We start from the raw sequence: 13,312 nt of genomic DNA, 5'->3' as shown, positions 1-13,312 counted from the left end.
ATCAGAATCAGGTTTAATATCATCGGCATATGTCGTAAAATTTGTTGTTTTTGCAGCAGCTGTACAGTGCAATGCATACACATGCACTGTAATTCTATTTTTATTAGTATGTATGTGTACATATATATATATGTAGGTGTGTGTATATAATATGCATATATATTAAATCTATATATACAGTTAGTTAAAATTAATAGTGCAAAAATGTAGTGAGGTAGTGTTCATGGGTTCAATGTCCATCAGAAGTCAGATGGCAGAGGAGAAGAAGCTATTCCTAAATCAATGAGCGTGTGCCTTCAGCTCCTGTACCTCTTTTCTGATGGCAGCAATGAGAAGAGGACATGTCCTTAGGTGATTGGGATCCTTAATGATGGATGTTGCCTTTTTGAGGCATCGCCACAGTACCTTCCTAAGGAGAATTTGCTACAAAAGTTGTAAGAAATTGTGTCTGTACTGTGTGTGTGTATAGAAATTTGTGATAATTAACTATAGATCTTGGGGTATGAATAAATTATAGAAGTGAACAGAACCTTATTTGAACAAACCTGGATTCATTTTCTTACTGTGCAGACCCTTTAAAATCATGAAAAATCCCAGATATGTGAAGTAATGGATGCCCTTATTTGAGCTATGCTCACTCTTGGGAAGCAAGGTAATTTGTTGCTTTTATTTTTATAGTTGGTATACAAACTCCCTTTTTTCAGCTTACAATTTAGCAAAAGAACAACGGTTGAATTTTGGGGATGACATTCCAAGTGCCCTGAGGATAGCCAAAAAGAAGCGATGGAACAGCATTGAAGACAAAAGAATACAGCAGGAGAATGATCTTCATGACTATCTCACCAAACTGATCCTCTCAGAAAAGGAAAGGTTAGTTTAAATGCTTCAATTTACAGGCAAGAGAACTACAAGATCATTTAAGTATCTAAAATAGGCTACATCTAATGTTCATTAACTCTAGGTGTATTGATGACTGAGAAAAGATCACATAAGACTCTCTTGCTACCTGTAGTTTCATACATAGAAAAGCATCCTTTTTACTGCATGATAATCTGAATACTGTATACATATTGCGAAAACTTCTCGCCAGTGTTCAATTTGATTACTACTCTTCCAATTCTAATTTCCAGGAAGATAGATAATATGAAAGTTAGGCCCTAAAGTATTTCAAACTTCAGAGCCAGAAATTGCTGATCATAACTAAAAAGACATGTTCTACAGTTTGTGGTGGGATCACATGAGCAGTTTTAGTGTGAAAGCCATTTAACTACAGTATATTAGCCTAAAGATAGTGGAGGTAGCCATCTTACCAAGCCAGAACTCTATTAAATTTATTATATATTTTTTGTTTTTTGAATTGTAGGTTTAAGATCTTACTTCAAACCTGCTATTGCTACCAGTTGGGAAGCACACAATATTTAAGTGTAGTCCTTTGATTCTTCCTTTCAGATCTTGAATTAGATTCTGCCGCTGTTCTTTTGGTATTTCAAGTATTTTGTTGAAGGCTCAGGAATTTAACTGGAATTTTAGATCAAATTATTCTGCCTTGTTTAAGAATCTTGACAACTGTAGTATGTTTCTGAGCAGCACATAGAAAGTAGAAGAGACTCTGTGGGGTACTTCAAAAGAGGAGAGCAGACAAATGTGTGCACAGTTGAAAGCATAAAGACAAGTGACATCTGCAGAAATCTTTTCAGAAGCAGCTTACAGGAGGGAAGTAATGGAAAAGAATTCCATTGCATTGAGCCTAGAGCGCTGATGACATGGCTCAATGATGACAGAAGTGATAAGAAATGCCCAAATCATAAACACAAGAAATTCTGCAGATGCTTGAATCCGAAGCAACTGGAGGAACTCAGCAGGTCAGGCAGCATCTATGGAAATGAATAGACAGTAGACATTTTCAGTCCGAGACCCTTCTTCAGGACTGGAAAGTAAAGGGGAAGTTGCTAGAATAAAAAGTTGGGGGAGGGGAAGGAGGATAGCTATAGGTGAAGCCAGGTGGATTGGAAAGATAAAGGGCTGGAAAGGAAGGAATCAGATAGGAGAGGAGAGTGGACCACTGGAAAAAGGGAAAGAGGAGGGGACTTAGCAGGAAGTAATAGCAGGTGAGAAGAGGTAAGAGGCGAGAACATGGAATAGAAGAAGTGGGCAGGGGGAGGGAGATTTTATTTTACTGGAAGGGGGAATCAATATTCATGCCATTATGTAGGAGACTACCTCCACCCTGACAGTGGCCTCATTGTGGCACAAGAGGCAGCCATGGACAAAAATGATGGAATGGGAATGGAATTAAAACAATTGGCCTGCTTTTCTGCTTTTGGCGGTTGAAGAAGAGGTGCTCAACAAAGTGGACCCTATTTAGTGTTTGCCCAAATGTTTTTTGAATCATAACTGAAGGGGTGGGGGGGGGGGGGAATATTACACAGTCAAAATAGATGACTTGACAGTGGGGCTTAAATTAGGTCAGTTGCCTAAAATTTTAAACACTATAAAAGTGGACCATTCTGTATCACGAGTGGATAAAGTAGCACCTCCTCTGATACCTTTTAATGGAGTTGCCGTTATTTAAAAACAAAAGGGCTTCAAACATTTAAGGAATAAACTCTCAAGCCTATGCTGCCTTTGATGTCCCAGCTAATGGGAGGTTTGAATTATGTGAAATATTTTCTCACTGGTCTTCAATCACGTTCCATCTTGTGTAGATAATTGTCTAAGTAGTGAGCGGAGATTCTTTGCTATCTTTACCAAGTAATAGAAAATACAAACTTGCACCATCCATGTACTTTGTTAGCTGTCAGTTAGAGCCCACCAGATCAGTTTGTTTTGAGAATAAAAACTGAAAAGCAGTTACAAAGACGATTTTGTAAATGGTGATTTGATGGTTGTTACTGTATCACTTTTATTGTGAATAGGGAAGTGGAACAGTGTAAACGAAAACTCCATGAAGAGAGCATGGATGATTCCCGAACTCGAATGGAAATTGCAAAGATAGAAGCCAGACATGTAAGGTTTGAGTCTGCCTCATTAGGTTTGCTAATTCTTTGAGCACTAAATGTAACATTATGCATGTCTGATTTTTGCCTTCGTGCAACTGCTAAAGGAATTATATTGGATCTTGATTAAATTATTCAGGTATATTATTTATTGCCACCAGAATTACAGCAGTTGAGAATAGTAGGAATGTTTTGAATTAAAAAAGACTATTTTAATTCTGTTCAAATGATTCTTTTTCAGATCTGGGTGAAGAGCTTTTTTTTTACTTTATTTTATTAAATAGAAAATGTGCAATACAGTTGTTTCTCAAAATACTTGAGATTCTTGGAATACTATTTTCACAATTTAAATATATATAATGAATTAATATAATGCAAAACCTGTTACTGCAATTTTAAAAAACTCATCTCTAAAACATAGACTCTCTTGTTACAAAATTGATAACCAACTGGTTGAAGTGATTGGGAAGAAGAATATGCTTGATATTGTTATCAGACCAGCTTCCTTGGCTATAAACCCATTCATATTGGCCTCTCCCTCCTACTCTTTACAGAATGTCCAGATGTGTTGTTAGCGAAAGCTGATTCTCATTTGTCCTCTTTCATTTTCCCCTTGTAGTTGAATTTCGTTGCTAACTCTTTGCGTCTTTTTATATTTGTGTATCTGTTTTTGAGGAATAAAATGAAAAATCTGATATTAAGGTGCAGCAATTTCTTCTCTCTTTGTGCTGAATGAATCATAGATTTTTTCCCCTTACAGCTTATTTATTGCAACTATCCTTTGTAACCTAAATTAAAACCAACAGCTACATTGTTTTCATGCCTTTGTTCATGCTCAAGTGCTGATTTTAGATGTCTTTTGCAGGACAAATACATGAATGAAATGGATAACTTGTTCTCACAAGTGGATGAGAAGAGAAAGGTACTTTGCTGAATAGGTTAATTATCACCTGACTGACAGGTCTGTCAAATGTGTGTACTGAGTCCAAGCCATTGCTATTTTTCTTTTGTTGAGTTTGTTATTTGTGGCACCAAATTTCCCAAATATATTTGCACCACATAAAATAATATTTAGTTATGGACACTGACACATGCCACACTACTCAATACACTCTTTATATCGCAGCAAGAGGTAGAGAGGGAAGAGCTAAAAGAAGCTCGGAGAGAAGCTGTTTTTTTTAACTGATCGCGGCAAAGAGGCTTGACTGCGCAGGCGTGTGACGTAGCGTGCCAAAGGTTTAAAAAGAAAGACCGTCATATACAGCGGCCATCGTCGTAGCGGACTGAGGCAGAGTGGGTTGGCTTTGGCTCAATCAGGCTTCAGCAAGAACAGGCAGAGGCGAGGTTTGAACGGGGCACAACTGCGCAAGCACATAAAAGTCGGCCCGTGAGGCAGCAGGAGAATTTAAATAGCGAGCAGAGGCTGAGTACGAGCTTCACTCCAGGTGAGGTAAGGCCGGGTAAGCTCCTTTAATTAATCTAATTAGCTTTGGAGTAGTTAATGGAGGCAGCAGTTAGGGCAGTTGAGTGCTCCGTTTGCAGTATGTGGGAAGTCAGGTCGAGCACTGTTATCCCTGATGACTACACCTGCAAAAGGTGCATCCAGCTGCAGCTCCTGACAAACCGTGTTAGGGAACTGGAGCTGGAGCTGGATGAACTTCGGATCATTCGTGAGGCAGAAATAGACAGGAGTTTCAGGGAGATAGTCACCCCTAGGAGTCAGGAGACAGGTAGTTGGGTGACTGTCAGGAGAGGGAAGGGGAATAGACAGGAAGAGCAGATCACCCCTGTGGCCGTTCCCATCAACAATAAGTATACCGTTTTGGGTACTGTTGGTGGGGACGACCTACCAGGGACAAGTTGCAGTGGTTTCGTCTCTGGTACTGAGAATGGACCCTCAGCTTAGAAGGGAAGGAGGGAAAAGGGGATAGGGGATAGGGGATAGTAGTAGTGATAGGGGATTCGATAGTTAGGGGGACAGATAGGAGGTCCTGTGGAAGAGATCGAGAAACCCGGATGGTCTGTTGCCTCCCTTGTGCCAGGGTCCGCGATATCTCGGATCGAGTTCTCAGTATTCTCAAGAGGAAGGGTGAGCAGCTGGATGTCATGGTCCATGTAGGAACCAATGACATGGGTAGGAAGAGTGAGGAGGTCCTGAAAGGTGAGTTTAGGGAGCCAGGTGCCAAGTTAAAGGACAGGACCTCCAGGATAGCAATCTCAGGATTGCTACCAGTGCCACATGCAGGTGGGTTTAGAAATAGTAAGGTAGTGCAGATCAACACGTGGCTTAAGACATGGTGCTGGAGGGAGAGCTTCAGATTTATAGATAATTGGGCAGTTTTCCAGGGAAGGTGGGACCTGTTCCGGCGGGATGGTTTACATCTGAACTAGAGGGGGACAAAAATTCTTGCAGGTAGGTTTGATAGAGAGGATCCAGTGGATTTAAACTAGATATGAGGGGGGAGGGGAACCAGAGTGTAGGAACAGATGTATGGGAGAAGGAAGAAAAAGACAGTAAAGTTCTTTGTACTGTTAGAGATAAACAAAGAGGAAGAGGTGGAGAATTTCTTAAATGCATTTATTTTAATGTTAGGAGCATTGTAAGAAAAGTGGATGAACTTAGAGCATGGATTGATACCTGGAAATATGATGTTGTAGCTATTAGTGAACCATGGTTGCAGGAGGGGTGTGATTAGCAACTAAATATTCCTGTATTTCGTTGCTTCAGGTGTGATAGAATCGAAGGGACTAGAGGGGGAGGTGTTGCGTTGCTTGTCAGAGAAAATATTACAGTGGTGCTGTGGCAGGATAGATCAGAGGGCCCGTCTAGGGAGGCTATTTGGGTGGAATTGAGGAATGGGAAAGGTGTAGTAACACATAGGGGTGTATTATAGACCACCTAATGAGGAGCGAGAATTGGAAGAGTAAATTTGCAAGGAGATAACAGATATTTGTAGTAAGCACAGGGTTGTGATTGTGGGAGATTTTAATTTTCCACGCATAGACTGGGAAGCCCATGCTGTAAAAGGGATGGGTGGCTTGGAGTTTGTAAAATGTGTGCAGGGTAGTTTTTATGCAGCAATACATAGAGGTATCAACTAGAGAAGGGGCAGTGTTGGATCTTCTTTTAAGGAATGAAATAGGTCAGGTGACGGAGGTATGTGTTGGGGAGCACTTCGGGTCCAGTGATCACAATGACATTAGTTTCAATATAATTATGGAGAAGGATAGGACTGGACCCAGGGTTGAGATTTTTGATTGGAGAAAGGCTAACTTTGAGGAGATGAGAAAGGATTTAGAAGGAATGGATTAGGACAATTTGTTTTATGGGAAGGATGTAATAGAAAAATGGTGGTCACTTAAAGGTGAAATTTTGAGGGTACAGTATCTTTATGTTCCTGTTAGGTTGAAAGGAAAGGTTAAAAGTTTGAGAGAGCCCTGGTTTTCAAGGAATATTGGAAACTTGGTTAGGAAAAAGAGAGATATCTGCAATAAATATAGGCAACATGGAGTAAATGAGGTGCTTGAGGAATATAAAGAATGTAAGAAGAATCTTAAGAAAGAAATTAGAAAAGCTAAAAGAAGATACGAGGTTGCTTTGGCAAGTAATGTGAAAATAAATCCGAAGGGTTTCTACAGTTATATTAATAGCAAAAGGATAGTGTGGGATAAAATTGGCCCCTTAGAGAATCAGAGTGGATAGCTATGTGTGGAGCCAAAAGAGATGGGGGAGATTTTGAACAATTTCTTTTCTTCAGTATTCACTAAGGAGAAGGATATTGAATTGTGTAAGGTAAGGGAAACAAGTAGGGAAGTTATGGAAACTATGACGATTAAAGAGGAGGAAGTACTGGTGCTTTTAAGGAATATAAAAGTGGATAAATCTCCGGGTCCTGACAGGATATTCCCTAGGACCTTGAGGGATGTTAGTGTAGCAATAGCAGAGGCTCTGACAGAAATATTTCAAATGTCATTAGAAATGGGGATGGTGCCGGAGGATTGGCGCATTGCACATGTGGTACCATTGTTTAAAAAGGGTTCTAAGAGTAAACCTGGCAATTATAAGCCTGTCTGTTTGACATCAGTGGTGGGTAAATTAATGGAAAGTATTCTTAGAGATGGTATATATAATTATCTGGATAGATAAGGTCTGATTAGGAACAGGCGACTTGGATTTGTGAGTGGAAGGTCATGTTTGACAAATCTTATGGAATTTTTTGAAGAGGTTACAAGGAAAGTTGACGAGGGTAAAGCAGTGGATGTTGTCTATATGGACTTCAGTAAGGCCTTTGACAAGGTTCCTCACGGAAGGTTAGTTAGGAAGGTTCAATCATTAGGTATTGATATTGAAGTAGTAAAATGGATTCAACAGTGGCTGGATGGGAGATGCCAGAGAGTAGTGGTGGATAACTGTTCGTCAGGTTGGAGGCCGGTGACTAGTGGTGCGCCTCAGGGATCTGTACTGTGTCCAATGTTGTTTGTCATATACATTAATGATCTGGATGATGGGGTGGTAAATTGGATTAGTAAGTATGCAGATAATACTAAGGAGGCATTGTGGATAATGAAGTAGGTTTTCAAAGTATGCAGAGAGAGTTAGGCCAGTTAGAAGAGTGGGTTGAACGATGGCAGATGGAGTTTAATGCTGATAAGTGTGAGGTGCTACATTTTGGTAGGAATAATCCAAATAGGACATACATGGTAAATGGTAGGGCATTGAAGAATGTAGTAAAACAGAGTGATCTAGGAATAATGGTGCATAATTCCCTGAAGGTGATATCTCATGTGGATAGGGTGGTGGTGAAAGCTTTTGGTATGCTGGCCTTTATAAATCAGAGCATTGAGTTGGGATGTAATGTTAAAATTGTACAAGGCATTGGTAAGGCTGAATTTGGAGTATCGTGTACAGTTCTGGTCACCGAATTATAGGAAAATGTCAACAAAATAGAGAGAGTACAGAGAAGATTTACTAGAATGTTAACTGGGTTTCAGCACCTAAGTTACAGGGAAAGATTGAACAAGTTAGGTCTTTATTCTTTGGAGCGTAGAAGGTTGAGGGGGGACTTGATAGAGGTATTTAAAATTATGAGGGGGATAGATAGAGTTGACATGGATAGGCTTTTTCCTTTGAGAGTAGGGGAGATTCAAACAAGGGGACATGAGTTGAAAGTTAGGGAGCAAAAGTTTAAGGGTAACACTAGGGGGAATTTCTTTACTCAGAGAGTGGTCGCTGCGTGGAACGAGCTTGCAGTAGAAGTGGTAGAGGCAGGTTCGGTATTGTCACTTAAAGTAAAATTGGATAGGTATATGGACAGGAAAGGAATGGAAGGTTATGGGCTGAGTGCAAGTCAGTGGGACTAGGTGAGAGTAAGCGTTCGGCACAGACTAGAAGAGCCAAGATGGCCTGTTTCTTTGCTGTAATTGTTATATGGTTATAGGAACAATTACATTTTTAAAAGTTGAAAATAATCTAACTTTTTACCAGTCAGGTTAAACTTGAGTTCACATAACAGGGAATTACTGAAGGGTAATTGGTGACATGTTGCTTGCACCATGTTTTGTTGGGATAAAATTGACAGCGATGACCATGAGTCAAAATGTATTTAAAACAATATTGTTAACAATGGCCAGCAGATGTAATAATGGAAGGGGAATTAGATATTGGTGGGAAAGGAAAAAGCAACAAAGCAGACTAAATAGTATCATCTTTAGATTAAGTCATTCTTTTGTAGATACTGTTGTAATTTGCTGCAGCATTTAGTATAATTTCCAACATGGTTTTTGGAAAGCTGTTGCTGTGGAAACTTGCTGTGCAAAAATATGGCTGGTGCATCTTCCAGTAAGATGCAGTGACTGTAGTTTTTTTAAAAAAAACAAAATCCAGGCAACAACAGAATGGGAGTGTAGCAAAGCAGCCACTTCCCTGTGTTCCAGACTCTGTACTTTGATATACAGCCTGATTTTATAAATTAGGAAGTTTTTTTTCCCCACAGAAGTCCAAATATATAAAGTGGCAGCAGTGTATGCAACATTCACAAAATTCTGAAGGAATTCAGCAGGTCGGACAGCGTCTATGGAAAGGAAGGGTCCTGATGAAGGGTTTTAGTCTGAAACATCGACTGTTTATTCCCCACCATAGATGCTGCCTGACCTGCTGAATTCCTCCAGCATTTTGTGTGTGTTGCTCTGGATTTCCGGCATCTGCAGAATCTCTTGTGCTTATGACTTGCTGGAGTGTATGCATGTGGATCTGCTGGAGAAGAGCAATACAAGGCAGTGTTCCAATTCTGCAGACATATGCACATGCAGTGAAATACCCTTTTCATGCTAGTAGATGCCTGCAGCTTACCAGCAGATCTGCTCAAGTCTGGAATGCATTTTGGAATCAAGGACATTTTTTGGACATTGTTTGCTTGGCTGGGGATCAACAGTTCATCAATGAACTTGCGCAGGAGTACAGGAATGCTGTGAGGAAATATGGGTGATGCTTATAAATAGTTTATTGGACATTAAGCATTTTGGATGCACATGATATTAAATGAGAGCTAGTCTCTTATTTTTGATAAAATAATTCTACTCTGGGTAATTGACAAAACCGTGTAGAATTGGGATTATTGCATAGTGACCTATTGAAGAATTCTAGTTGTTGTATGATGATATTTGAAACTTGAACTTATTTCAAAATATCTTATAAAATAGCCAAATATCTAGTTTGACAGACTGCTTAATATGATCAATATGTTTGAGTGATTTGGCAGTTTGTCAACATCTATTATAAGTTTGTCTGTTGTGCTCTATCTACTATGTATAATTTAATCCCCTTCTACATAGAAGCGAGATATTCCTGACTATCTCTGTGGAAAGATCAGCTTTGAGTTAATGAGGGAGCCATGCATTACACCCAGTGGGATCACATATGACAGGAAAGATATAGAGGAGCATCTTCAGGTATGGAAAATAAACTTTGACAGCTAAACAGTTGGAGTTATTCACTATACATTAAAGGATGCATAATATGTGCATCTTTTCTCTTTCAGCGGGTGGGTCACTTTGATCCAGTGACTCGAAGTCCATTGACTCAAGAACAGTTGATTCCAAATCTGGCCATGAAGGAGGTAATTGATGCATTTATATCAGAAAATGGCTGGGTAGAAGATTACTAAACTGGATTTAAGGCCATCAGGACTTGCATATTTGCACTGCAGCATCAATTCAATGATTGGACTAACAAACTGAGTGAGAGTGAGCAAGCCACAGAAACTGACCGAACGATGTGGAGTGAGGGGATGTGCAGGTATCGCCTGCAGCTCTGTACCTGAGGGACTCGCATCTTTTTGCTTATGTTTAAATTTCTCTTACATGCATGTATATAAATCATATTTGCCAGAGGAATTCTGAACCTAGAGCAGTTATTAAAATGTTACTGGCTCTTTAAAATGTTGTTGGTGTAGTGGGGTAATCTGATTTACAGCTTTGATTTTAAATTTAAAGAACAATTGAATTGGATTATATTTCATGCAATATTTGAGTGCTTTGTTTTTTATTGTAAATGTTGGTATATGATCTGATTGAAAAATGAAAACTTACTGACATCAAAAGATCTAGAGCCATTTTGTGATTGAATAGGCAACTAATGCATAGTTTATATTTCACTCAAATGCCTTCTCTGCTTTAGATTGTCTTGCTGCCAAAATGTGTTGTCTGTTAACAGGCACCAACTAAAATCCAAACTGCTGATTTCTCTACTGTCACTCAAGGTACTCCTCTTATCAGCTATATAGCAAGAGAACAACACAAGATCAGGGCATGAAATTTATGACTGTTTCAATACTGATCTGAGGTTTACTGCAAACATTTAGTATGTATCTGCAAGTAGGGCCTATCGGACTTGTGTGGGCTAAAGACATTTATGGAGATACTCTTCGTGGTTACACACCCTAAGCAGACACCTGCAAAGTAGGCGAAAGTTTTTTTTTTCTCATTTGTGCCAGTATTTGGTCAGGTAATGGATTTCTCAAACCACAACCTTAAAGCCTGTGAATTTGGGATAGTGCACTAGTTTAAATCTCTAGAATAGCAACCTTGTTTAAAATATGAGACTCTACCTGACAACTATAAATGAATCATTTTAAAATAATAACTAATGTGTCTAAAATAACATGCCAGTATAAACCATTCAGGTTAGAAGGTACAAACTAATCTCTTGTAGCAAATGTGAATAGTGTGCCTCCTTGTGAAATAAATACTGCATCAGAATTGTTGGACAACAAAGTTGTGTTGTCCAGTTTGCTCGTCTCCTTGCATCCCCTTTCCCTCTTCCCACTGCCCCTCTCCAAGTGACAGCTGGTGTTGTACGATAACTTGGTCAAATTTACATATCTGAACTTGATTTCCCTGTAGTGTTTCTTGTTCTTCTAAAAATATCTGAATGTGTGCTATCAGTTTGGGAGATACCTTGACTTAGTTGGCTTTATCGGTATTTCTGTAAATGAGGAAAAATAAGAAATCTTTATTGATGAGAAATCTTTTTTGATAGCTTTCAGGAAATCAGAATAAGTCCAGAACATCTAACGAAATATTCACATTTCCAAGGTGTTTAAGAGGCTATTCGTTATGTTAAATAAAGTTTATAAATAATTGGAATTTTGATTAACATGTATATTATTCAGCTCAATAACTGTCGATATATCTATCCATTCCTCTCCTGTACAGCTCCTTAATGTGGTCTTGTAAGCAATGTTGACAAGGTTAAGCAACGTGTCTATGCATGATGGTGCTGGTAGTATCAGGTGACAGTGATTATGTGATAGGATGGAGATGTGTGTCAAACAAGATTCCACATTAGGAATGTAATGGTAATAATTTTCTTTTTCGTGCGCCAGAACTTGGTCACTGATCCATGACCAGTATCTGACTATGTGGTATCCTTGAATATGAATCGGAACTCAAATGCAGGATATTATTCTTGTGTACCTACTAGCTTCATATACGGTTATTCTGTCAATGTACTGCTACATTATTTAGTTTTATTTCTTCGTTATGTACAGTGTATTAAATATCATCTTTTATCCATGATTTCTTGCTAGTTATCTAGTGGCATGGAACTGTTATTTTGATTTAGTTTTACTTTACAAATCGAATGGTTGTAGTGGTTTTCTGCCAGCTCCCCTCCTTTCTATTTGTGTGCAGTTTATTAAATAGATAGAGTTAAAAAGTTGTACAAATCACTGCATTGTGCTCCTTCACGTTCATTAAAATGTTTCTGTGGCTCAGTCGGTAGATTGCTTATTTCAAAGTCAGAGGGTCATGGGTTCAAATCCAATTCCATTAACTTGAGCTAAAAAAATTTAGGGTTGGACTTGGTGACTTTTAAGTAGAGCTCCTGTCTACCCTAACAGATGTAGAAGATCCATTGGCACTATTTCAGCAAACAAGGCAGTAATCCCTGGTGTCTGGGTCATTGTTTATCTAACAATGAATTTGTCATTCTCGCACGTTGCTGCGTTGCTGCCGGGAGTTTTATGTGCTCAAATTGATTAGTGTACTTCCTACAACATTTCCTCTGGCTATAAAGTGCAATGGCATGTTCTTAACCCTTAAAGGGTCCTTCAGAAATTCAGGTCTTTCTTGTGTTTGGAATGGATTAGATGAAACCCTTTAGAACAGATTTAAGGAGGGAATTTTTTAGCCAGAGTATTGAATCTGTGGAATGCTCTGCCATGGACTGCGGTGGAGGCCAAGTCCGTGCATATATTTAAGGTAGAAGTTGATTGTTTCCTGATTGGTCAGGGTATTAAAGGATATGGCGAGAAGGCAGGTGTTTGGGGTTGGGTAGGATCTGGGATCAGTCATGATGGAATGGCCTGATTCTGCTTCTATGTTTTATGGTCTTAAAAGGTTGCCAAGTTTTGCCCGTAGGCCCTCTTCCACACTACAAACCTTGATTCAGGAAGTGTAATTTCTCTGCATTCCTGCAGCTGAGAATAGTCTAATTATTTGCTCATATTTTTGTTCTTTTTAGGTGTAATTTGCAAAGTTGTATAGTGTGCATTACTATTTTTGCCAAACTCGTTCCTCTTGCCTTTGTCTACCTTGATCAAAAACTAAAGGAAGACAGTTCACAATTTGTTCAGCTTTATGAATGCTATTCTGACCATTTATCACTGAATGCATTTAGTGAACCTTGCACAACTTAGTACAAACAAGAAACCTAACTAGACCACCATAGGAATGTGGTGTGGGGCAACCAGTTAGCTACACAAAAGGCTTTACCATTGTAGTGACACCAAAACTGTCCAAATGCAATCTTTTATGAA

The 13,312-nt window shown here is 39.1% G+C and overlaps 1 protein-coding gene across 1 annotated transcript in view; it reads left to right on the top strand.

Annotated features, from left to right (window-relative positions):
• The window catches only part of stub1 (STIP1 homology and U-Box containing protein 1), a 41,204-nt gene extending 29,133 nt beyond the window's left edge, over positions 1-12,071 (top strand). Inside the window, exons 3-7 of the mRNA XM_059979242.1 lie at positions 705-870; positions 2,916-3,006; positions 3,862-3,918; positions 9,828-9,944; positions 10,034-12,071. Of these exons, the coding sequence (XP_059835225.1) occupies positions 705-870; positions 2,916-3,006; positions 3,862-3,918; positions 9,828-9,944; positions 10,034-10,159 (557 nt within the window). The 3' untranslated portion in view covers positions 10,160-12,071. The remainder of the gene's footprint in view (positions 1-704; positions 871-2,915; positions 3,007-3,861; positions 3,919-9,827; positions 9,945-10,033) is intronic.
• Positions 12,072-13,312: the final 1,241 nt, after the last annotated feature.

This window comes from Hypanus sabinus, chromosome 9, assembly GCF_030144855.1.
Source record: "Hypanus sabinus isolate sHypSab1 chromosome 9, sHypSab1.hap1, whole genome shotgun sequence".
NCBI classification, from domain to species: domain Eukaryota; kingdom Metazoa; phylum Chordata; class Chondrichthyes; order Myliobatiformes; family Dasyatidae; genus Hypanus; species Hypanus sabinus.
This window is presented reverse-complemented; position numbering and strand designations above follow the sequence as displayed.